Source organism: Grampus griseus, assembly GCF_964374135.1.
Source record: "Grampus griseus genome assembly, chromosome: 6".
NCBI classification, from domain to species: Eukaryota; Metazoa; Chordata; class Mammalia; order Artiodactyla; family Delphinidae; genus Grampus; species Grampus griseus.
The window spans coordinates 91,817,520-91,841,897 of NC_139000.1; the positions used below are offsets into that span (position 1 = coordinate 91,817,520).

General features: G+C 39.4%; 1 protein-coding gene across 1 annotated transcript in view; it reads left to right on the top strand.

Annotated features, from left to right (window-relative positions):
- Positions 1-24,378, top strand: part of SPIN1 (spindlin 1) — a 65,310-nt gene that overhangs the window by 12,357 nt on the left and 28,575 nt on the right. The window contains 1 exon segment of the mRNA XM_082655880.1: positions 10,268-10,482. Within this exon segment, the coding sequence (XP_082512006.1) occupies positions 10,431-10,482 (52 nt within the window). The 5' untranslated portion in view covers positions 10,268-10,430.

The following is a 24,378-nucleotide window of genomic DNA, read 5'->3' on the forward strand; positions in this document are numbered from 1 at the left end:
ATTTTTTTTTTTTTTTGCGGTACACGGGCCTCTCACCGCTGTGGCCTCTCCCGCCGCGGAGCACAGGCTCCGGACGCGCAGGCTCAGCTGCCATGGCTCACGGGCCCAGCCGCCCAGCGACACGCGGGATCCTCCGGGACCGGGGCACAAACCTGCGTCCCCTACACCGGCAGGCGGACCCCCAACCACTGCGCCACCAGGGAAGCCCTTGTTCACTAATTTTTAACGAGGCCAGCCTATTGATAATCTATTCATTGAGTTTATTGTATTTTTTCACTTCTGGAAAATCTGGTTCTGTGATAGTTTTCTACCAAAGTTTTATATCTTATTTTTCTGTCTCTGAACATAATAGTCACAGCTATTTTATTTTTCATTTAATAATTTTATTTATTCCTGTAACCTTCCTGTAGCTTACTATAAAGTATGATTTTGTAACTGCAACACCTGATAGCCCAGTGGGTCTGCTTTTTTTTGTTGTTTATCTGTCGTTTCTGCTAGTTTTTATTTTGTCTCTTTCTGGGCTAACTTGCATAGTTGCACATGTAGTAGATTACATTTTTTAAAGTGTTTGAGATAATTTGGGGTCAGGATGATATTCCTAGAGAGGATTTATGCTTGCTCTGCCAGACGTCTGAGGGAGCTGGCAGCTTGGGATCACCTCCGCTAAGTTTTAGGGTAAAGAGGAGTTGCGGCTGGACTTCTTACCATCCCCCCAGCTCCCAAGAGCAATTCAGGATTCCATGTCATAGAGACGTGGGTTCACCAGCCCCCTCCTTCCTTTGGTAGTCCCTGGGTTCTGGTCTTTGGCCCCTCACCTTGCAAAGTTATTAGCCTCTAGCTGCCCCTTAACACTTGGCAGTTACTCTCAGGGAGAAAAGTGGTTGCATATGTGGGGTTTACCTACCACTCTAGGTCCTGCCTCTGGAAGCACTGCTATCTTCAAGTTCTTTGATGCCTTCAAGCATATGGTTAGTGTATGTGTCACTGTGTGTGTTCATGTTTTTGTCACGGAAGTTTTCAGTCATATACAATCGTTCCTCGATATCTGCTGGCGATTGGTTCTAGTATCCCCAGAGGATACCAAAATCCATGGATACCAAAATCAAGTCCCTTACATAGAATGACGTAGTTTCTTGCATATAACCTGTGCACATCTTCCCATATACTTTGTCATTTCTAAATTATTTATAATATCTAATACAACATAAATATTGCATAAATGGTTGTAAATGCAATGTAAAAGCTGTGTAAATAGTTGCCAGTGCTTTCAGGAACTTTCTGGAATTTTTTTTCCCCTGAATATTTTTGATCTGAGGTAGGTTGAATCTGTTGACGTGGAACCCACAGATGTGGAGGGTGAACTGTACAATAGTCAAGAAAATAGTGTAAAAGATCCCCCTTTGTCTCTGTGACACCATTCCAGTGATCTTCCTGACCTTGATAGCTTCCTGGCTTCTGGTATGGCAAGATGTTCCAGGCTCTTCATATATTTCCTCCCGCTCACCTGGAATTAACCTTTTCTATAAGAAACCCTGCTTCCCAATAGTTTTTGTTAAGGGTGTTCTTTTAGATTTTATTTTGATATTCTAGCTTTCAGGAGAGTGGTCTAAATTACCAGTCCATCACTACCAGGATTGTCCATTCTTTACATTGATTCCTGCAGGTGGCCTTTAAAGACACATCAAAGATTCAGGGTTGCTTTTTGCCAGTGGTTTTAGGCAGGGGTTGTTGTGCCACGGACATTTTCTCAGTCTGGTGAAACCTGTGGATACCTTCTCAGAATGTTTCTGAATACAGTGAATAAAATACAAGGGAGCAAAGAAGAAATGTTATATTTAAATAGTTACTAAATATGAAAACAATGTTAATTTAGTAATATGGCTTTTTTGTTAGTATGTTAAGTGACAGATAAGACATACAGAAACAATTTCATATTTTAAGGTACTAAAGTGACAGCTCTTGATGTTTATCAAAAAGTAAATTGAGGTGGTCTTTTCTCTCCTTTCACATATTGATCAACAAATAATTGATGGTAGGGAATACAAGAGAGCATAGTAGATCTGTGTGTCACAGCACTGTAATCCTGACACACTAGCTACCCAGAGTGAGGTCAGACTTTATAGGCCGAACCACTGTCCTCCATAAAACTGCCCTCACTACAGACACCAACAATAAACTTGGTGGTCCACAGGCCACCCACGTTTCTGACCACCTGGCTACAAATTCGGGGGTCCTCGTGACCTCATGTTTGATAATTTACTAGAACAACTCACAGAACTCAGGAAAATGCTATACTTATGATACAGTTTCATTATAGCAGAAAAGGATCCAAATCCATGACCATCCAAAAGAAGCACACAGGACAAGGTCTGGAAGGGTTTGAATGGGAATCTTCTAGTTTTCTTCTGTGGAGTCAGGAGTATCACTGACCTGCACATGGATATGTAATGGTGCATGGAGTTAGAGTATTGTTGACCAGGGAAGCTCTCTCCGGCTTCTATGTCCAGAGTGTTTATTGGGGTTTTGTTATGTGAGCATGGCTGATTGAATCATTGGCCATGAGGTTGAGCTCGGTCTTTAGCTTCCCTCCCTGAAAGTTGGGCTATCAGGGGATTCAAAGCTCCAATCCTCTAATCCCGTGGTTGGTCTTTTTGGTGTGGCCAGCCCCATCCTGAGTCATCTTGTTAGCACAAACTATCTAGGGACCCACCATAAATCACAAACACTCCTGTCATTTAGGACATTCCAACGATTTAGAAGGTACTTCCCAGGAACGGGGGGTGGGGAGGGGGCAAGTTCTAGGCAAACTCTTTGTTTTACAACAGTCACCAATTCTGTTGTCACAGTTTGATGACTAATGCCCTGATGGCTGACCTACTCCGGTCATGTCTTGTTCTGTGGCAGGCCTCATAACTTAATTTAGAAGTAGTTGATGAGGGCTTCCCTGGTGGCGCAGTGGTTAAGAATCCACCTCAGGGGACACGGGTTCAATCCCTGGTCTGGGAAGATCCCAGATACCGTGGAGCAGCTAAGCCTGTGCGCCATAACTACTGAGCCTGCGCTCTAGAGCCCACGAGCCACAACTACTGAAGCCCCCGCGCCTAGAGCCCATGCTCCACGATAAGAGAAGCCACCGCAATGAGAAACCTGCGCACCTCAAGGAAGAGTAGCCCTCGCTTGCCGCAACCAGAGAAAAGCCCGCACGCAGCCACAAAGACCCAATGCAGCCAAAAAAACAAAAAAACCCCGAAGTAATTGATGAGCTTAAAAGCTGTTTTGAGATCTGTAATAAATGCAGTGGGATGGAAAGATCTGTGATTTCTGTTGTTGAGAAAGTCAGGGATACTGGTAAAATAATGTGGTTTCATACGCTCATGATGGAAGGAAGTGCTTGCTGTATAATTCAGGTGAAAGTTAGGAAAATGAAGATAGAATTTTTCCCTCATCCAAATTCATGATACTTGTGAATTTTGTCCATCCTTAAGAGCTCCTTTGTTAGAACTTGGTGGTTGGATGTCTCGTAATTTAGGCTGTTTAATAATTTTGTTTATATTGATATGAGAATTTGTGGCCCTGAAGGCCTTCAGATATACACTTGGTATGTACTATAGCCAAACACTGGGTAATTAACAATGCTGTGTTCAAACAGCCCTTCATTTTAATCTTGAGGTTTTAGCCAAAGGGACAGCCTATGCTGGAGACCTCTAGAGCACTGTTTTTACATGCCATCCATTGAAACGTTTGTGACTGGGCTTTCTGGTAAATTCTTTTGGGTACTTAGGAAGGTTCTGAGTTGTAATACAATGTTTTTTCTTTCCAGATTTATAGAATCTGAAACTATTGACCCTTTTTCTCTCTTAACATTTTATTGTGAACATTTTCAAGCATACAGAAAAGTTGAAACGCAGTCGAACACCTGTATACTCACCATCCAGATTCAGGAATTGCAAATACTTTGCCACCTTTTTTTTATATATAATTTTTTAAAAAATTATTTTATTTATTTATTTTTGGTTGCATTAGGTCTTCGTTGCTGCGTGCGGGCTTTCTCTAGTTGTGGCGAGTGGGGGCTACTGTTGGTTGCGGTACGGGGGCTTCTCGTTGCACTGACTTCTCTTGTTGTGGAGCACAGGGTCTAGGTGTGCAGGCTTCAGTAGTTGTGGCACGTGGGCTCAGTAGTTGTGGCTCACGGGTTCCAGAGCACAGGCTCAGTAGTTGTGGCACATGGGCTTAGTTGCTCCGCAGCATGTGGGATCTTCCCAGACGAGGGCTTGACCCGTGTCCCCTGCATTGGCAGGCAGATTCTTAACCATTGCACCACCAGGGAAGCCCTACCACCTTTTCTTAATCTATTTTTAAAAATCACACCTTAGGAAATAAGCTACAGACTTTGGAGTACCTACAGTAAATCTGTGTTGTTGCCACCAATTCCAGATTTTGCTGTTCTTCTCTCTCTGCTGTTGTTTTCCCCAAACTTTTTATTTTATTTATTTATTTTTTTTGCGGTACACGGGCCTCTCACTGTTGTGGCCTCTCCCGTTGCAGCGCACAGGCTCCGGACGTGCAGGCTCAGCGGCCATGGCTCACGGGCCCAGCCGCTCCGCGGCATGTGGGATCTTCCTGGACCGGGGCACGAACCCGTGTCCCCTGCATCGGCAGGCGGACTCTCAACCACTGCGCCACCAGGGAAGCCCTCCCCAAACTTCTTTAATGAAACTTCCTATACACTGAAAAGTTAAACCTATAGCTGAGTTATACCTGTATGTTTTCCATTGAGATTCATTTGCTGACATTTTGTTATACTCAACATTTTTTGTTGTTAAGCCATTTGAAAGTTGCAGTAAATTGCAGACATCATGATACTTTTAAAAATAAGGATTTTTTTTTGTAACTACAATATCATAATTAAGAAATTAAGAAAATTATTTCTTGTTTAATATTCAGGTCCTATTCAGATTTTAGCCATATGTCATTTTTCACATAAATATTTGTGATAGCATACATTCCTCCCCACACTTTGAACCCTTTGTGACGACAACTGTAAGACACTTGTTGGCAGCCCAGACTTCAGCTTAACACTTGGTGTGTTTAGCGGTTTGTACTTTTCCACTAGTGTTGAGATTTCTTTGGAACATGGCACTTTTGCTTAAGCAGTTTTAGAAATTTATTTTCTTTTTATAAATAGCACTGTTTGGTGATAGCAGCTGGCAGCAAATATTTTGATATGTAACTTTTTTTAAAAAAAATATTTATTTATTTATTTATTTTGGCTGCTCCAGGTCTTAGTTGCAGCATGCATGTGGGATCTTAGTTCCCCTACCAGGGATCGAACCTGTGCCCCCTGCAGTGGAAGCACAGAGTTTTAACCACTGGACCACCAGGGAAGTCCCTGTGTTTATTTTTAAAATAAGAAATTTATCTCAGCTATGCTACTTGTAGTCTGTATGCCCACGTGCATTTTAATTTCGGTGCCGTAGGTTTTTATTATTTATTTTTTTAACATCTTTATTGGAGTATAATTGCTTCACAATGTTGTGTTAGTTTCTGCTGTATAACAAAGGTGCTGTAGGGGTTTTTTTATATATGAATTTATTTATAGTTGGCTGCGTTGGGTCTTCATTGCTGCACACGGGCTTTTTCTAGTTGCAGTGAGCCGGGGCTACTGTTCATTGAGGTGCGCGGGCTTCTTGTGGTAGCTTCTCTTGTTATGGAGCACGGGCTCTAGGTGCGCAGGCTTCAGAAGTTGTGGTGTGCGGGCTCAGTAGTTGTGGCTCGCGGGCTCTAGAGTGCAGGCTCATTAGTTGTGGCTCACGGGCTTAGTTGCTCCACGGCATGTGGGATCTTCCCGGACCAGGGTTCGAACCCGTGTCCCCTTCATTGGCAGGCGGATTCTTAACCACTGCCCCACCAGGGAAGTCCCGGTGCCGTAGGGTTTTAATTTCCAAAATGGAACAAGTATAATGTGTGCCTTATGGTGGTTGTGTAGAGTCTGAGTTGATGCATATATAGCAGTGTGTGACACACAGCATGTGCTTGGGGACACTTGTTTGTGAAATTGTGAGAATCTTGTGTTCCCCTTTCAGCTGGTTACAGAAATATTTTGAGTTTCGAAACTAAATTCATGACATGTTTCAAAGATTGTTTAGCAAAATTGCATGCTTGGATAGTTAATTATATTTAATACAGATGGACTTATAGCAAAGGGAAATAAATCCAGGATCTTCTTTTCCCCAGCTTTCTTTACGAAAAATTTTAAATTGAAATAAAAGTTCAGAGAATAACATTAGTATGTTCTTTGTATAGATTCAAAAATTAATATTTTGTCATTTTCACTTTATTGTTTGTGTATGTATCACTTTCTTTCCATGAACTATTTGAAATTCACTTGCAGACATTAATTCAGCCTACCTGTAGAAATTTCAGCATGTATTTCCTAAGAATAAATATATTCTCATGTATAACTACAGTGTCATTATTGTGCTTTTAAAGGTTAATGATAATTCCATAATGTGTCATCTACTATATAGACCCTATTTAAATTTCCCCAGACTTCAATACTTCAATGTCTTCTATAGCTTTTTCCCCTCCAAACCATTCATTCAGGGTTTGCTTGCTGTCTGCTTTTAGTCTCTTTTAATCTAGAGCAGTATGTCTACCTTTTTTTCTTATGACATTGACCTTTTAAGGAGTGTATTCCATTTGTCTTGTAGAAACTTCTCACATTCTCTTGTATCACCTGTATTTCTTAAAAACTGGGAATTAGGTCTAGAGTCTCAAGTAGATTTAGATAAAGCATTTTTGTCAAGAATGTTTTATAATGATGTGATGTACCTTGCATCACATCACATCTGGAAGCCTCTAAAGTGTGGTTGGCTCACAATTAGTGGTGTTGAATTGTTTGATCCCTCCATTGTCAAGAAGCATTTATAATCAACAGGTAATTTGGGGTGATTCTTTGGTACTGTGCAACATTATTTTTTAACAGCCTTTCACTGAATGGTGTTAGCAATCTGTTGGGTTTAGTCCTGAATACAGAGCTATCTTTTTTATTGGCTTCAATTTAAGCTCCATTTGACAACATTTTGTGTAATATTTGAAAAAAATTATGACTCCTGCTATCTTAGAAATGAGACTGTGCTGTCTCAGGATTTAAGATAAGATCAAGCAGTTGGAATAGAATTGCAACTCAAAAATGGGGAAGAACTTTTATCTGGAATTTTGTTTTCTTATATTATTCAAAAAGCTCCTATATCATTCCCTTCTGCAACTCTTTTTTTCAATCTGTGTCTTATACTTTTTAAAAAGTATTATAACAATTTCAACCTGAAAATTTTAATGAAGTGGTAAGCAGTAGAAAAATCATACCAAGATAAGCTTAAATCTGCTAGTGAGAAGGGTACATACTCTTTAGACCATCAGTAAGCTAAAATTTTCATGTTATAGAACCAAGTTGATTTATTAAGTTAAGAAACATTGATACTTGTGTAGATTAAAATATTCTTCAGTCTTTGAAGCAGCTTTGTAAAGAGTGTCAGAGAAAAGGAGCAGAGTCATGGGATGTTTTTAAAATTGGGAAATACTGCATTATTTATTGTATACCGATGAGAACAGAAATTGATAGAGAAGATAGAGATGGGATTGTTAAAACATATGAAAGGGTTGAATTTAAACACAGTTTATCTGTTATTATAGTAGCAGAGGCTACCAACCAGCTGGCGAATTTGTGGTGGGAAGATGAGTAGTTCTCTTCTGTTTGCTTCTGTCTAACTAGCAGATAGGAGGATGGGCTTGGTATTGTCAAATGCCCACTTGAGATAATGAGATTATAAATTGGGAAGTTTTTCAGCCCCATTTAATGGCTGAAATTGTGGGTGCAGTAGGAAAGGAGTTGGGTTAGGGTTTTGCCAGAAAGTGACAGGAAGAGAAAAGCAAGGGAGTCACTCTAGTGGTTGACCATCTGTGGAATCTAAGCTGAGTAATGAGGGAAGTTAGTCCCCAAGGAAGAAAAAGGTCAGGCTGTAGTTTGGAGGTAGTGGTTGCATCAAAGAATTGTTGGAGTGGAACTTCTGGTGTAGGAAAAGTGGAATGATCAGAGGTGGTTTTGAGTGTGAGATGCTTGAAACAAAGATTCCAGAGGTATTGTAGTCATTGGTGATGAGAAGGTTGAGGTTGTGGCTGTGGAGATAGTTGGTTGGAGTTGGGTAGGTAGTTTGAAATGAGGATGTCAGAGAACCAAGGGAGCACGTTGTTTAAGGATCATATGTTGCCAAGAATGTGATGGAAAACAAGTAAGATCTTCAAGAGTGTGTGCAGATGACTAGAGGATTAATAGGTGGATGACTGCAACGAAAAGGGGGGCCTGTTATTACTAGTGCTATGGCACGTGCCTCCACGTTGGGGTGTTGGGGTAGGAGAGATTGTGTAAGTAAGGTTGTTTGGGGAACACAAACAACCAGTTTGGAGAGAGCTGCTGGATGGAGGGGACCCTAGATAGACTTTTGCTACAGACAGACTGCCTTTCAGAAGGCAGCAGAAAGGTTTGGGCAGATGGGGGAAGAGGGCTGTAGGGTTCCAGTAGGGAAAGATACATCAGAGTGGGAAGAATTGAATGGGGAAGTGAGATTTCTGGTGCTGAAAGAGGTAGAATGATGCGAGGCTTACATGTCTGTTGGGTGGCCTTGGGAAAGACAAGTGTATGTCTTTGTTGTCATGACAGCCTAGACTTTGTTGTCATGACAGCCTAGACTTCATTTCCTTACCTCAGTGCGTGGGGAGGCAGGCTGGTTGTAGCTCCTAGGAAGAGCACATGAACCTTGCATGGGAAAAGTCGCCTTCAGAAAAGCTGCTGCTTCCATGTTTTTTCTATACAGGCATACCTTGTTTTATTGAAGGTTTGTGGCAACCTGGCATTCATTGGCAGATGATGGTTAGCATCTTTAGCAATAAAGTATTTCTAAATCAAGGTATGTACATAGTTTTCTTCAGGTATAATGCTACTGCAAACTTAATAGAGTACAGTATAATATGAACATAACTTTTATATGCATTGGAAACCAAAAAATTAGTGTGACTCACTTTATTGCAATATTTGCTTTATTGTGGTGGTCTGGAACTGAACCCTCAATATCTCTGAGGGATGCCTGTATAACTTATTGCCACTTGAAATACTGTCTCTTTTTCTTACTTATTTGTGTACTGTCTCTCCCCTTCTACCTAAGCTTCAAACAGTAGGCATTCTGAATATTCATTAAATGAATTATAAAAGCCATTTGTTTTTAAATTTCCCTTGAAGTTCTATATAGTTAAGCATTTTTACCAGTTGAAATGATTCCTCTCTCCCTTGTTATTTAGGCTTTTTAATTATTTTAACTATTTTGTTGAATTTTAGTCTCTAGAAAATTCATTCCCTTCAATTCTTAAACCTGTGAATGCATGGCTGTATGATGTAGACATGATGACTAACAACGAGAACTGAACGTAGTCATGTGGTTCAGTGAAATTTCTGGTGGATATTTTTGTGTTTTATGAGAATACATTTCCATATATGTTTTACTACGTGGACTGTAAACTGGACCCAAATTTCAATTAAATGATAAACTGACTTTTTTGCATGGGTATGGAAATTTCTTTGAGGCTCCTCCAGAGTTATTGGATCTTCCGCTCTGGTTTCCTGAAGCTTGGGAGCAGAAAGGGAACTGCGAAGTCTTATTGGCTGTAATCCCTTCTTTTGCCCAAGGCTGCTGGTTTACTGACCATACCTCTAGCTGTGGCTCAGACTTGAAGTAGCTTCCAGTGCTGCCTCACCCTCCAGCTGTTGTTCCACCATGCACCTGCCACACCTCTGTTGCCCACTCCAGTGCCTTGCTGGGTCTTTTTGTGTCCCATCAAGAATATGGGACCTGCCAGTCTAAATCTTTTCTGACATGCCAGTGTCTACCCTTTTCTGACTTTTGCCAGCAAAATGGATTGGCTGCCAGCAAAATGGGTTGGGATACAATGGGGGAAGCCGGAAGCCAGATGCTGTATTATGTTTAGTTGACCCGTGAGGAACTGCACTTTTCCTTGTTGAGGGGTCTAGTACCTCCTTTTCTCCTGCTTCTCTGTGTTGTCCTTGGCACTGAGGTCTGAGGAAATAAAGTTAATTACTTCCTGGCAAAGTGTATTTTAGCTGATGTTACGTTTAAAATTTGTCATGTTTGATGGCTTACTTGGAGTAGTTTGCTTTTGTGATGCTCTAGTAATGAACTATTATTTCACTGTCTTACAGAGTACTTAGGATTTCACGTATTTTTGCTGAACTTATTAAAAAAAAAGGCGCTTGGGATGATGGATTAACAAGAACATTGAAATTCTGTGAAAACTTTCAAATTGGAGCATACTGAATTTTCACCCTAGTCCAGCAGCTCTGCTGCTCACTTAAATACAGATGAATGAAGACCCCATTCGGGAAGACACCTGGCCAGCGGTCCAGAGCTGATGCAGGTAGGCAGTGCAGTTCTACACTTTAGTACAATAAATTTAAAACAGTTGTAAAAATGAGAAGTGCTCTCATGTAATTCGTAGTGGTTTGCTATTCCTAAAGCTTTGTGATTTCCAGTATTTTAAACACATACACATGTGAAAGAAACAGGTTTAGGTTTTTGAAAGGTAGGGATCATATTAATTTTTTTTTCCTGTGGTCTCTTGCAGTAAGTTATAGATGTCCAGTAAATACAGCAAGTGAATTGTAAATACTTGTAGGATTATAGTAAACAAAGGATTTATCATTTGTTTTTGAAAGAAGATGTGAAAGTGAGATGACTAGCTGAGTATTAGATTTAGTGAGATTTAGGATATTTATAGGGAAAAAGGTAAGCTCAGTTTTTTGTGTATTTATTTGAAAGAACTTTACTGGAATGAAATGTATGGAAATGAATATTTAATAGAAATTAATTCTTATTTTTGTGGCACACAGCCGATACTAGAAGTTTAGACTTTGCATGATTTTTGTCCACCCTAAAAACAAAGGTTAAAAATCTTATAGGCTACAAAATAAAATAGGTAAGTAGTATTTTCTTTAAGATTTATGTTTTTCTCCATTCCAGAAATACATTTGAATATTGGAAAAAACCTGTCATAACATATTAAGGTTCTTTGATAAATGAATCAGAGAATTCTGCTAGGAAAATTACTATTAATCTTACAAGTGGTTGCTATGTGATTTAGAATTTATTATATTTATTAACTGTAGTGTTTGGAATTCCTTTGTAGAAGAGCCACAGGGATTAAGATTTTTAAGTTTCTCTTTTCTCTTTGATTTTAGTTCCTCTCGTAAAGATAATATTGATTTAACTGTTAAATATTTGTCAGTAAGATTAACTTGCAGTAGTGGTGACTGACTGAAGTATAAGTCACCTGAGAGGTTACTATTTAAATTCCAACAGGCTCATCAGCTCTGTCCTGCTCTTTTATTAGCTGTATAAACATTGGTGCATTTTGTATCTTCTTAAGCCTTGCTTTTTCTCATCTAAACAATGGGACTGTTATGGTATGTATCTATTGGGGTTATTATGAAGAATAAATGTGTTTATGTTGTCAGATGCTTAGGTAGGTGCCTGGCACATTATAGCCGCTCTGCAAAAAGCATTTTTTTTTTTGTTGATCATACTGTTTGTAACGAAATGTTTATTCCATCTCATTAGTTGCAAAAATTGCTGTCAAGTTTTTGTTGATCAGTGAACGCCCCATGTTTCTGTCATTTGAAATAGTAATTCGTACCCTCAAGTTCTTTTTATGCACACCATTCTAAATTCAGCACTCCTATTTTCTTCACTGATTTAGTCATATTCTTAGGAGAGAGAATTGATTAAAGTGATGTGTAGTATGGTGTAAGTAATTGAAGGAGCTAAACCAAGAGATGTTACTGTTAAGGGAGAGATTGTCTAATCCTAGCCAGTTCTTTGATCTTATATTTTCTTACTCTTTGATATTTTTTAGAGCATATGGTCTAGTGCTAAAGACAAAGTAGGTACTCTGTAAATTCTAATCAGCCTATTGATGAATATTTTAACATATGAAACCCTGGGGTCATTTATTGTTTTTCACTGTTGTGTATTATACTCTATTTTAGAGAGATACTGATCCCTTGATCAGTATTACTTATAAACTAGTCTTAATCATTTTCCCTGTTAACATAGACAAAGGCTTTGTTACTTTTAAATCCCTGTATCAGTAACAAATGTGCCCATTTACAAATAAAGAAAATTCACACACAAAGGGGGTTTCTTTTTCTCATGCAGCAAGAAGCCCAAATAGGCATTCCAGAGTTGATATGGTGGCTCAGCTATGCCCTTAGTCTGGTGCCATCTGAAAGGCTAAAGTGGGGGCCTTCAGTGGATAAGGCTCCTAGGATGTTTCTCTTCCTCTGTGGGCCATTGTGTAGCTGGAGTTACTACATGAAGGCTCCCAGAGCAAGTATCCCAAGAGAAACAGGCACAGTGGCATGGTCTCTTCTCTTGGAGCCTTGGAAGTCATACAGGTTCACTTCTGTTGCATTTTGTTCATTGAAGCAGTCTCAGAGGTCTGCCCAGGTTCAAGGGAGTGGGCATGTACTCTGCTCCATGGGAGAAGTGTCAGAGAATTGTGGTCATGTTTTAAAACCACCACAGTGGGCAACTCCTAATACCTGACAGTGCTTGACATTAGGGTGTGAGTGATCAATAAAAATTTGAAAATTGAGTTTTCTGCATTCTCTTTATGTACCTAGTTCAACATATTAGGGATTTCTTTTTTTTTAAATTAATTAATTATTTAATTTTTGCTGCGTTGGGTCTTTGTTGCTGCGCACGGGCTTTCTCTAGTTGCGGCGAGCGGGGGCTACTCTTCTTTGTGGTGTGCGGGCTTCTTATTGTGGTGGCTTCTCTTGTTGAGGAGCATGGGCTCTAGGTGCACAGGTTTCAGTAGTTGTGGCACGTGGGCTCAGTAGCTGTGGCTCATGGGCTCCTGTAGAGTGCAGGCTCAGTAGTTGTGGCACATGGGCTTAGTTGCTCTGCGGCGTGTGGGATCTTCCTGGACCAGGGCTCGAACCCATGTCCCCTGCATTGGCAGGCATATTCTTAACCACTGTGCCACCAGGGAAGTTCCAGGGATTTCTATTTTTAAAATAACTTAGGTTTATTTATATAAATATGTTGGAATTTAATTGGTTACTAAAGTGGTAGTTTATATATACCTAATGACGTTGGGCAGCAAGTCCTTTTTTACAGTAAAGCTTTTTTCATATTTTTTTTTTCCTGTAAAGTTAGCCTCCATTTTTACTAGTTTACCAAAGGTTGCAAATTTTCTCCTTTTATGACATTATACTGATAGGTACAGGGAATGGTAGTAATAGATATTCATGTGCCTAATACTCAGATTAACAACTATTTTTGCTATATTCAAATATTTTTAAAACCTTGATTTTACTTTTATCAAATCAATAAAAATTCATGGGTGAAATGTCAAGTAGTGCCGAAGACTTATATCAAAAAGTAGGCACTCCATTCATTTTGCTGTTTACCTTCAAAATTTGTAAATGAGTACACAAATTTCTCTTGATCTGAAAAATTTAGATATGTATTGAAACCTGTGGAGGATGACGGCTTTTTCACGTAACATCTTTTTTCTCCCGTTAACCTTTTTTTTTAAATAATGAAGTCAATATTTAATTTTTTTATTGAAGTAAAGTTAATTTACAATGTTGGGTTAGTTTCAGGTATACAACAAACAGATTCAGTTGTGTATGTATACATGTACATATGTATGTATTATTTTTCAGATTCTTTTCCATTATAGGTTATTAACAAGATATTGATTATATTGGGACTTCCCTGGTGGTCCAGTGGCTAAGTAAGACTCCACGCACCCAGTGCAGGAGGCCTGGGTTCGATCCCCGGTCAGGAAACTAGATCCCACATGCTGCAACTAAGAGTTTGCATGCCACAACTAAAAGATCCCGCCTGACACAACTAAGGATCCCGTGTGCTGCAACGAAGATCCCGACTGCCGCAACTAAGACCTGGCATAGACGGACAGACAGATAGACAGACAGACAGATAAATGAGATTTTTTTTAAAAAAAGATACTGAGTATCATTCTAACTGCTATACAATAGGTTCTTGTTGTTTACTTATTTTATATATAGTAGTGTGTATATGTTAAGCCCAAACTCCTGATTTATCCCCCTCCCCCATTATGTCTCCTTTGGTAACCATAAGTTTGTCTTCTATGTCTGTGAGTCTATTTCTGTTTTGTAAATAAGTTCATTTGTGTCATTTTGTTAGATTCCACATATAAGTGATAGCATATGATACTTTTCTTTGCTTCAGTTAGTATGATAATCTCTAGGTCCATCCATGTAGCTGCAGATGGCATTATTTCATTTTTTTTATGGCTGAGTAATATTCCTTTGTATATACGTACCACATCTTCTTTATCCATTCATCTGTTGACAAATATTTAGGTTACTTCCAGGTCTTGGCTATTATAATTAGTGCTGCTACAAATATTGGGGTGCATGGGTTGCAGTATCATATGGTAGCTCTGTTTTTAGTTTTTTAAGGAACCTCTATACTGTTCTCCATAGTGGCTGTACCAGTTTACATTCCCACCAACAGTGTAGGGAGGGTTCCTTTTTCTCCTTTCTCCACACCGTCTCCAGCATTTATTATTTGTAGACTTTCTGATGATAGCCATTCTGACTGGTGTGAGGTGATACCTCATTGTACTTTTTGATTTGCAGTTCTCTAATTAATGCATGTTGAGCCTCTTTTAATGTGCCTGTTGCCCATCTGTATGTCATCTTTGGAGAAATGTCTGTTGAGGTCTTCTGTCCTTTTTTTTTTTAGATGTTGGGGGTAGGAGTTTATTAACTAATTTATTTATTTTTGCTGTGTTGGGTCTTCATTTCTGTGCGAGGGCTTTCTCTAGTTGTAGCAAGCAAGGACCACTCTTCATTGCAGTGCGCGGGCCTCTCTAGTACTATCGCGGCCTCTTGTTGCGGAGCACAGGCTCCAGACGCGCAGGCTCAATAGTTGTGGCTAACGGGCCTAGTTGCTCCGCGGCATGTGGGATCCTCCCAGACCAGGGCTCGAACCTGTGTCCCCTGCATTAGCAGGCAGATTCTCAACCACTGTGCCACCAGAGAAGCCCTGCCCATTTTTTGATTGGGTTGTTATTTTGATATTAAGCTGTATGAACTATTTGTATATTTTGAAAATTAATCCCTTGTCAGTAGCATCATTTGCAGCAATTTTCTCCCAGTCCGTAGATTGTCTTTTTTCATTTTGTTTATGGTTTCCTTTGCTATGCAAAAGCTTTTAAGTTTAATTAGGTCCCATTTGTTTATTTTTGCTTTTATTTCCATTACCGTAAGAGACAGATCCAAAAAAATATTGCTGTGATTTATGTCAAAGAGTGTTCTGCCTATGTTTTCCTCTAGGAGTTTTATAGTATCCAGTCTTACATTTAGGTCTTTAATCCAGTTGAGTTTATTTTTGTATATGGTGTTAGAGAATGTTCTAATTCCATTGTTTTACATTTAGCTGTCCAGTTTTCTCAGCACTACTTATTGAAGAGACTGTCTTTTTTCCACTGTATATTCTTGCCTCCTTTGTCGTAGATTAATTGACCATCAGTGCATGGGTTTATTTCTGGGCTTTTTATCATGTTCCATTGATCTCTATGTCGGTTTTTGTTTCAGTACCATACTGTTTTGATTACTGTAGCTTTGTAGTATAATCTGAAGTCAGGGAGCATGATTCCTCCAGCTCTGTTCTCCTTTCTCAAGACTGTTTTGGCTATTGGCAGTCTTCTGTGTTTCCATACAAATAAAATTTTTTGTTGCAGTTATGTGAAAAAGGCCATTGGTAATTTGATAGGCATTGCATTGAATCTGTAGATTGCCTTGGGTAGTATGGTCATTTTAACAATATTGATTCTTCCATTCCAAGAACACAGTATATCGTTTGTCTTCAGTTTCTTTCATCAGTGTCTTACAGTCTTTGGAGTACAGGTCTTTTGCCTCCTTAGGTGGGTTAATTTCTAGATACATTCTTTTTGATGCAGTGGTTAATGGGATTGTTTCCTTAATTTCTTTCTGATATTTTGTTTTTAGTGTATACAAATGCAAACGATTTCTGTATATTAATTTTGTATCCAGCAACTGTCAAATTCATTGATGAGTTCTACTAGTTTCCTGGTAGCATCTTTTAGGACTTTCTATATATAGCATCATGTCATCTGCAAACAGGGACAATTTTACTACTTCTTTAGCCTTCTAAGTTTTGGCTAAAATGGTACTTACTGTTTCTATCATGATTACTGCATAAGTACTGAACTTTTGAGCCAAGTAATGCAGTATGATTATTTTTTTTGCACATTTTTCCTGGAGTTTAGTGATTGCTTTAGTTTTTTTCTATTTGTTTAAGTTTCTTTGCAAGTTGAAGTCTCTTAAACCCTCCAACAGCTCTATAAAGCTCCTCTCAGTATAATTTCCTGCATGCCAAATCCATCTGTCCGTGTTTTTCTTAGAGGATTTTTTCCTAGTGCCTTCTGTCCTTTTCTCATCTGTTGATTATTCTCTCGACCTGCTGCAACATTGTCATCCTTGGAATTTCTTTTTCCTCTTTTGCATGTTAGATTCTCCTTTCCTCCTGGTTCCCATGCATTTTGTCTCTTAGTGTGTACTCTTGCCTGGGTAAAGCATGTACATCTTCAAAAGTTTCAAGAGTAGGCAGTGAATGAGTTGATTGTTAAAGCTGCAAGTGGAATGTATAGTGATTCATTCATATTCTTTACTTTCCACTTCTCAGATTTCCTGAAATTGTCTCTAATAAGAATTTTAAAAAATGCACATAGAAGATGGAAGTTTTTTTGGACCTTGTATCAACATTGTTGTTATTCTACTCTCATGCTTTATATTTGGCAGGGAAAAGATTCTAGGTTGGAAATAACTTTTTCTTTCAGAATTTTCCAGGCATTGCTCCATTCATTGTCTTTGAGATCCAGTGTTGCTATTTGGGGAAGCTGTATGCCATTTTCATTTCTGAACCTTTGTATGTGTCCAGTGGTTTTTTTCCCTCTTCTCTAGAAACTTATTTTTTTTTATTTTTTATTTTTTGTAATTTATTTATTTTTGGCTGCATTGGGTCTTTGTTGCTGCATGCGGGCTTTCTCTGGTTGCGGCGAGCAGCGGCTACTCTTCGTTGCGGTGTGTAGGCTTGTCATTGCAGTGGCTTCTCTTGTTGTGGAGCACAGGCTCTAGGTGCGTGGCCTTCACTAGTTGTGGCATGCGGGCACAGTAATTGTGGATCATAGGCTCTAGACCGCAGGCTCAGTAGTTGTGGCACATGGGCTTAGTTGCTCCACGACATGTGGGATCTTCCCAGACCAGGGCTCGAACCTGTGTCCCCTGCATTGGCAGGTGGATTCTTAACCACTGTGCCACCAGGGAAGCCCCTGTAAGTTGCATTTTTAAAAAGCCTTTCTTGAATTAGCTCTACCTCTTATGATTGTCTTAGTGTCTCTTTGCTTTTCGTCTCTATTTGTGAATGTTTTCTCTTGTGAATGTTTTCTTTAGAGATGGATTTTCAGATTTCCTGCTTGTATGATGAGAGTATTTAATACCTCTCAGATTTCCTGATTTCTCCCTTAAAGTTATAAAGTCATACTGTTTTTCTCTTTGTTGAAGTGGCACCCCCAGAGACGACTGCTGGTCATGTAAAACCAGACTAATTAAAATTGCTGATCAACAGGGAGCCTGTCACCTTGACAGCCTCCCAGGGAAATTTCACAAGAGGGAAAGGTGCTCACAGGGGAAGAATGAGTGAGTTAATAGGATTGGAGGCAATGAGTGTGGTGTGTAGGGGGATTGGTATTTTTAATCCAAATGAGTTGCTGGAACAGACATTGGTCTTTATCCTTGGAATCTGAGTCCATGCAAAGTTAAGTCAAAAGTTGATTATTTTGGAACATGTGTCTGAATGAGCTTGTTAAAACAGTTTGAGTATATATAGTTTTACTTGCCTGTCATGGTTTAGTACAGTTTAAGTAGTGGTTTGGTGAGTCATTAAACAGTTTATTTTGTAAATTAGGCTTTTTTTCTCATTTCAATCAACAAATAGATGTAGCTCCCTAATAAAGGGTCTTGTTCTGTTTTCCACTGGAAAATCTGTGATCCTCAGATGGGTGATATAACCCACCATTGACAACTAACTGACATTGGTGCCCAGTGAATATATACACACCTACCTACTCTTCTGTTATTTGCTTTTTCCACTTAACAGTATGTATAGGTGACCTCTTCTTAGCAGTATGTAGAGAAATTGCTCATGACTCTTTACAACTGAACAGTATTCCGTTGTGCAGATGTACCAAATTAGTTTGTTCAGTAGTCAGTTATTTGGACATTTAGGTTGTTTCTACTCTTCTGCTATTAGAAATAATAACTGCAATGAATAGCCTTGTCCATTTGTCTTGCCAGTGCCATTAGGATAGATTTCTAGAGGTAGAACTGAATCAGATCTTAAATGTATATGTAATTCTGTGAGATGTCACCAGATTCCCCTCAATGGGCTCTGTACCGTTTTGCATTCCTACCAGCAAGTAATATGTGTTTCTCACAGAGTCTCACCAGCGTTGTATGTTGTCAGCAGTGTAGATTTTTGTCCATCTGATGGGTGGGAATGGTATCTCTGTAGTTGTATGCGTGAGGCTGCATATCTTGTGTTACTTGTAAATGCCTCTTTGGCCTTTTTCTGTTCTTATCTCACCCATTTTTTCTTCTCTACTTTCAGAGGCTCTTTTAATGTCAGAGATATTAACTTTTGTCTGTGGTATGAGTAATTTATCTTATACTCTCTGTTGTGTGGAGTCAGCTTCTTGGAGAAAATCTTCCTTGAGTCCCTTGTCTCTTGCTCCCATCTGTATGGGTCTCTTAGCCTACTTCTCAGAAGCTGCGCTGAACTTCTAAGATGGTTTCTCAGATCCTCTGTGTTTACAGTGCTTTTCTCTCAATTTCTGGAGTATCTTCCAATAATGCTGAGAGAAGATTTGTTTAAGGTTTAAATTTTGAGCCCGTACATGACTGTAAATGCCAGTTGGTAATTTATCTGGTTACGAGTTCTGTATTCAAAATAATTTTACCTCAGTTTTGAAGGCATCACTTACCTCTTGTTGTCTAGCCCAGTGTTGATGGTCAAAGAATAAGTCTAGTACCTCTTTATTTTTTTTAAAGAATTAAAAAAAAATAGACTTTTTGTAGAGCAGTTTTAAGTTATAGCAAAATTGAGCAGAGGGTACAGTGATTTCTCATATACCCCCCATCTCTCCCCAGAGTTCCCCAGTAGCAGCATCCCACACTCAATTATATATGTGTTAACAGTGAAGGTACTACATTGACACATCAGCATCATCCTAAGTCTGTAGTTTACCTTAGTGTTCACTCTTGGTGTTGTATGTTCTGTGGGTCTTGACAAATGCATAATGACACAAATCCACCATTATAGTATCATACAGAATGGGTTCACTGCCCTGAAAATCCTGTGTTCCAACTATTCATCCCTACCTCCCCCTTAACCCTTGGCAACCACTGACCTTTTATTGTCTCCATAGTTCTGCCTTTCCCAGAATATCATATAGTTGGAGTCATAAAATTCCTTCATGTCTTTTCATGGCTTGATAGCTTTTTTTTTCAGTACTGAATAATATTCTGTTGTCTGAATATAGTACCAATTATTTATCCATTCACCTACTGAAGGGCATCTTGTTGCTTGCTTCCAAGTTTTGGCAATTATGTATAAAGCTTCTATGAACATCCATGTGCAGGCTTTTATGTGGATGTAAGTTTTCACCTCCTTTGGATAAGTGCCAGGGAGGATAATTGCTGGATTATATGGTAAGAGTTTTGTGAGAAACTTCCAAATTTGGATTCCCACTGACAGTGAATGAGAATTCCAGTTGCTCCACATCCTCTCCAGCATTTGGTGTTATCAATACATATTTTGGATTTTCACCATTCTGATAGGTGTATTTAGTGGTATCTCATTGTTTTGAGTTTGTATTTCCCTGATGACTTATAATATAGACCATCTTTTTATACTTTTATTTGCCATCTCTGTATCTTTGGTGAGGTGTAAAGGTTTTTTGGTTCAATTTTTTTTTTTTTTTTTTTTCTTTTTGCGGTACGCGGGCCTCTCACTGTTGTGGCCTCTCCCGTTGCGGAGCAACAGGCTCCGGACGCGCAGGCTCAGCAGCCATGGCTCACGGGCGTAGCCGCTCCGCGGCATGTGGGATCTTCCCGGACCGGGGCACGAACCCGTGTCCCCTGCATCGGCAGGTGGACTCTCAACCACTGCGCCACCAGGGAAGCCCTTTTGGTTCAATTTTTAAAAGTTGTTTAATCAGTTTGTTTTCATTGCTGAATTTTAAAAGTTCTCTTTATGTTATGGATAACAGTACTTTATCAGATATGTCTTTCCCAAATATGTTCTTATCGTCTTGACAGTGTCTTTAACAGAGCAAAAGATTTAAATTTTAATTAAGTCCAACTTATCAATTATTTCTTTCATGGATTTTGCCTTTGGCATTGTATCTAAAAGGTTCTCAACATAACTGAGGTTATCTAGATTTTCTCCTATGTTACCTTTTAGGAGTTTTATAGTTGATAGTTTTTTGTTTTACATTTAGGCCTGTGATCTGTTTTGAGTTCATTTTTGTGGTGGATATAAGATCTGTGTCTAAATTCATTTTTCTACATGTGGATGTCCAGTTGTTCCAGCACCATTTGTTGAAAACACTGTCTTTTCTCCATTTTATTGCCTTTGCTCATTTGTCAAAGAACAGTTGACTGTATTTATGGGTGACTATTTGTGGGCTCTTTATTCTGTTCCATTGATCTCTTTGTTCTTTCACCAATACCACACTGTCATGATTAGTGTAGTTATATAGCAAGTCTTGAAGTCAGGTAATGTCAGTCCTCCAATTTGTTTTTCTGCTTCAATATCCTGTTGGCTATTTGTGTCTTTTGCCTCTCCATATAAACTTTAGAGTCAGTTTGTTGATAACCACAAAATAACTTGCTAGGATTTTGATTGGGATTGCGTTTAATCTACATATCAAGTTGGGAAGAGCTGACATCTTGACAGTGTTGGTTTTTCCTATCCATGAACATGGAATATCTGTCCATTTATATGGTTCTTTAATTTTTTTAGTCTTTGAGACTAAAAAGTGAAGCGGTCATAAAGTGCAATTATGAAGTTTATTGTGGGGTGACTTATACACAGGCAGGATCAGCTGGACGACCATCCATAGGTGTTTGCAGCTGCACTCCATACCACCAAAAGGAGTATAGGGGGATTTAAAGGAGCCAAAGCTAAAAATGGAATCTGATTACTAAGGGAGAAGCACACCCACACAGATGGGACTGGGGTTTTTCCTCCCCCCCTCAGGGGTCTCATGTCCACTAACCATCTGCATAAGCAAAAGATACTCTCCCAGTTTTCATATCAGGTGAAGGCAAGGGTAAAAGTTGATAGGAAACTTACCTGCTTTGGGTGCATTTCTTGTGAGTAAGCTAAAGCTCAGTCATGCAGAAAGGGGAGACGGGGTGGGATGGAGATGACAAAGAAGAGTCAGTGTGGTTCAGCCACTCAGAGCCCTTGGCATGTTATTCATAGTTATTTTAAGTTCTCAGTTGGATAATTCCAGCATCACTGCCATATCTGAGTCTGATTCTGGTATTTGCTCTGTCTCTTCAAACTGTGCCTCACAGTTTTTGATGAAAGCCAGACATGATATTCTGGGTAAAAGGAGCTCTGGTAAATGAGCCTTAAGTGATATGGTGGTGTGGTGTGGGAGGGAGAGATACACTATGTAGTTCTGTGATGAGGTTTTAGTCTTCAGTGAGTCTGCCTCACCGGGCTGTGACCTTCACTTGTGCTCCTCAGTTTCCTCCCCTCTTGTGTCCTACAGGGTGGCTAGGGGGCTGAGCCTTGAAATACCTGTCACACCAGGGGACAGCTAGAGAGTTGGAGTTGGGTATTTCCCTTCCCTCTGGTCACTTAGGCCCTGATACAGTAAGGCTCCAATAAAATAGTTTCTCTCAAGGTCAGGCCTTGTTAAGAACGTAATACTTTGGTGTATTTCAAAAAGGGTACTTCTCCCTTCCCTCTGCTGAAAGCATAAGGGGGTTTTTCTTTGCTCTTCACTGTGAGAACCTGATGGTGCTTCTGGAGGTAAAACTTAAAAAAATGTGGAGCCCCTTCCTTCCCATGACTAGGTCCCCTGGAGTTTTTATTTTTCAGACTTGTCCACATCAAGCCTCTAGCAGTTAGTCAATTGCCTTTCAGGTTTTCCTACCCAGGTACTGGTTCCTGCAGAGGATTCTGCTACCATGAATTGTGATTCTCTGTATCGGCTTGTCTGTGTCTCCAATTTTGGGGACAGTGATTCCTTGTAACCTCACTTCTCTCACCAATCTAAGAAGAGTTGTTGATTTTTCAGCTTGTTCAGCCCTTGTTAGGACAGAGTGATAACTTCCAAGCTCCTAACATGCCGGACTGGAAATGGAAAGTTCTCTCTCTTCATTTATTTTAATTTTCAAGAGCTCTTGTTGTCCCTTTTTATAGCGACTTGTTCCCATTTTATGACTATAGTATCTTCAGTTTTCCTGAGGATACCAGTTCTTTTATTTAATTTTCATAGGTCTTGGAACTACAAACAGTGATGCTTATTTTTATCTTTCTCATACCACTGGGTTTTTTGTTTGTTTTTTTGTTTTGTTTGACTATTGATCATTGTCCATTCATACTTAAGAATTAAGGATTAATTACAAACGGCTTACCTTTTCTTGAGTGATCAGAAGATTGTTTTTGTCACGGTACTCATCTAAATGGGAAAGTCAGCTTTGTGGGGAGTGTGGCGATGTCTGGGGCCTGTTAAGTGTCTAGGATGCAGGGAGCCGCGTGGGTGTTAGACCGGGGGTGTACCAAATGCTAACGTCAGCTGCCCTTTCCTTGTATAGTTAGTGGTGAAGGGAAGGAGGGGATCCTGACACCAGGTACAATTCCAGTAGATCTTGATCGAATCCTGTATTTTCACGTCTACTTTTGCATTTTTTATATCGTTATACGCATCTATTGTAAGCCTAGGGATGTTCCAGGGATGCTCTGGATAGATTTGCTCTCTGTTCAGTCTGTATCTTATCTTCATGTATGAGCTGCCCACTTCATGCACTGTATATATATAAGCATGCTAGGTGAAAGTAGGGGAGAATGGCTCTCTAAGCAATCGGGGTAATGTCTCACTGTTTTTATCTATGAAGTAGAATGGACAATCTTACACAGACCAATTGACCATATATCTCCTTTTTCATTTAACTTCTTAGAATTGTAAATGTTATGTAAGTACAGAAATTTATGTCTAAAAATTGCATGTCTTAATGTAAGCCCAAGGAGAGAGAACTTTGCAGAAAACCCAGAAGCCTTCTTGCTCCACCCAGGTGGATCTTGTTACTTAGCATGAATTTTGATCAATATAGTAAGCATGCTTTTGCATCATTCCACAGATATTGATAGATTGTTTTCATTTTCATATTTTTATTCAAAATATTTGAATTTTCTTTGTGATTTTGTGTTTGAACCGTGAAGTTTTAGAAGATTGTTGTTTAATTTGCAAATACTGGGGTGTTTCCAAATACCTTGTTATTTATTTCTGACTTGATTCTGATATAGTTAGAGGACATACTTTGTATGATTTCACGTTATTTTAAGTGTATTGAGGGTTTGTATTCTGAGTAGCATATGGTGTATCTGGGTTAATGTCCCATGTGAACTTGGAAGAGATCTTTATTTTGACAGTATTGGATTGGCATTCTGTAAATGTCAACTAAGCCTAGTTGGCTGTTTGTGATGTTCAGGTCTTTTATATCCTTTCTGATATTCCTAGCCACTTGTTATATCAATTACTGAGAAGCGTTCATATTTTTAAATATAATTATGAGTATGTCACTTTTCCATGTGAATTCTGTCAGTTTTTGCTTTATATATTTCAGTGTTCTTTATTTTATTTATTTATTTTTGGCTGCGTTAGGTCTTCGTTGCTGTGCGCAGGCTTTCTCTAGTTGCAGAGAGTGAGGGATACTCTTCGTTGTGGTACACGGGCTTCTCATGGTGGCTTCTTTTGTGGAGCATGGGCTCTAGGTGTACAGGCTTCAGTAGTTGCAGCACGTGGGCTCAAGAGTACAGGCTCAGTAGTTGTGGCACATGAGCTTAGTTGCTCTGCGGCATGTGGGATCTTCCCGGACCAGGGATCAAACCCGTGACCTCTGCATTGGCAGGCGGATTCTTAACCATTGCACCACCA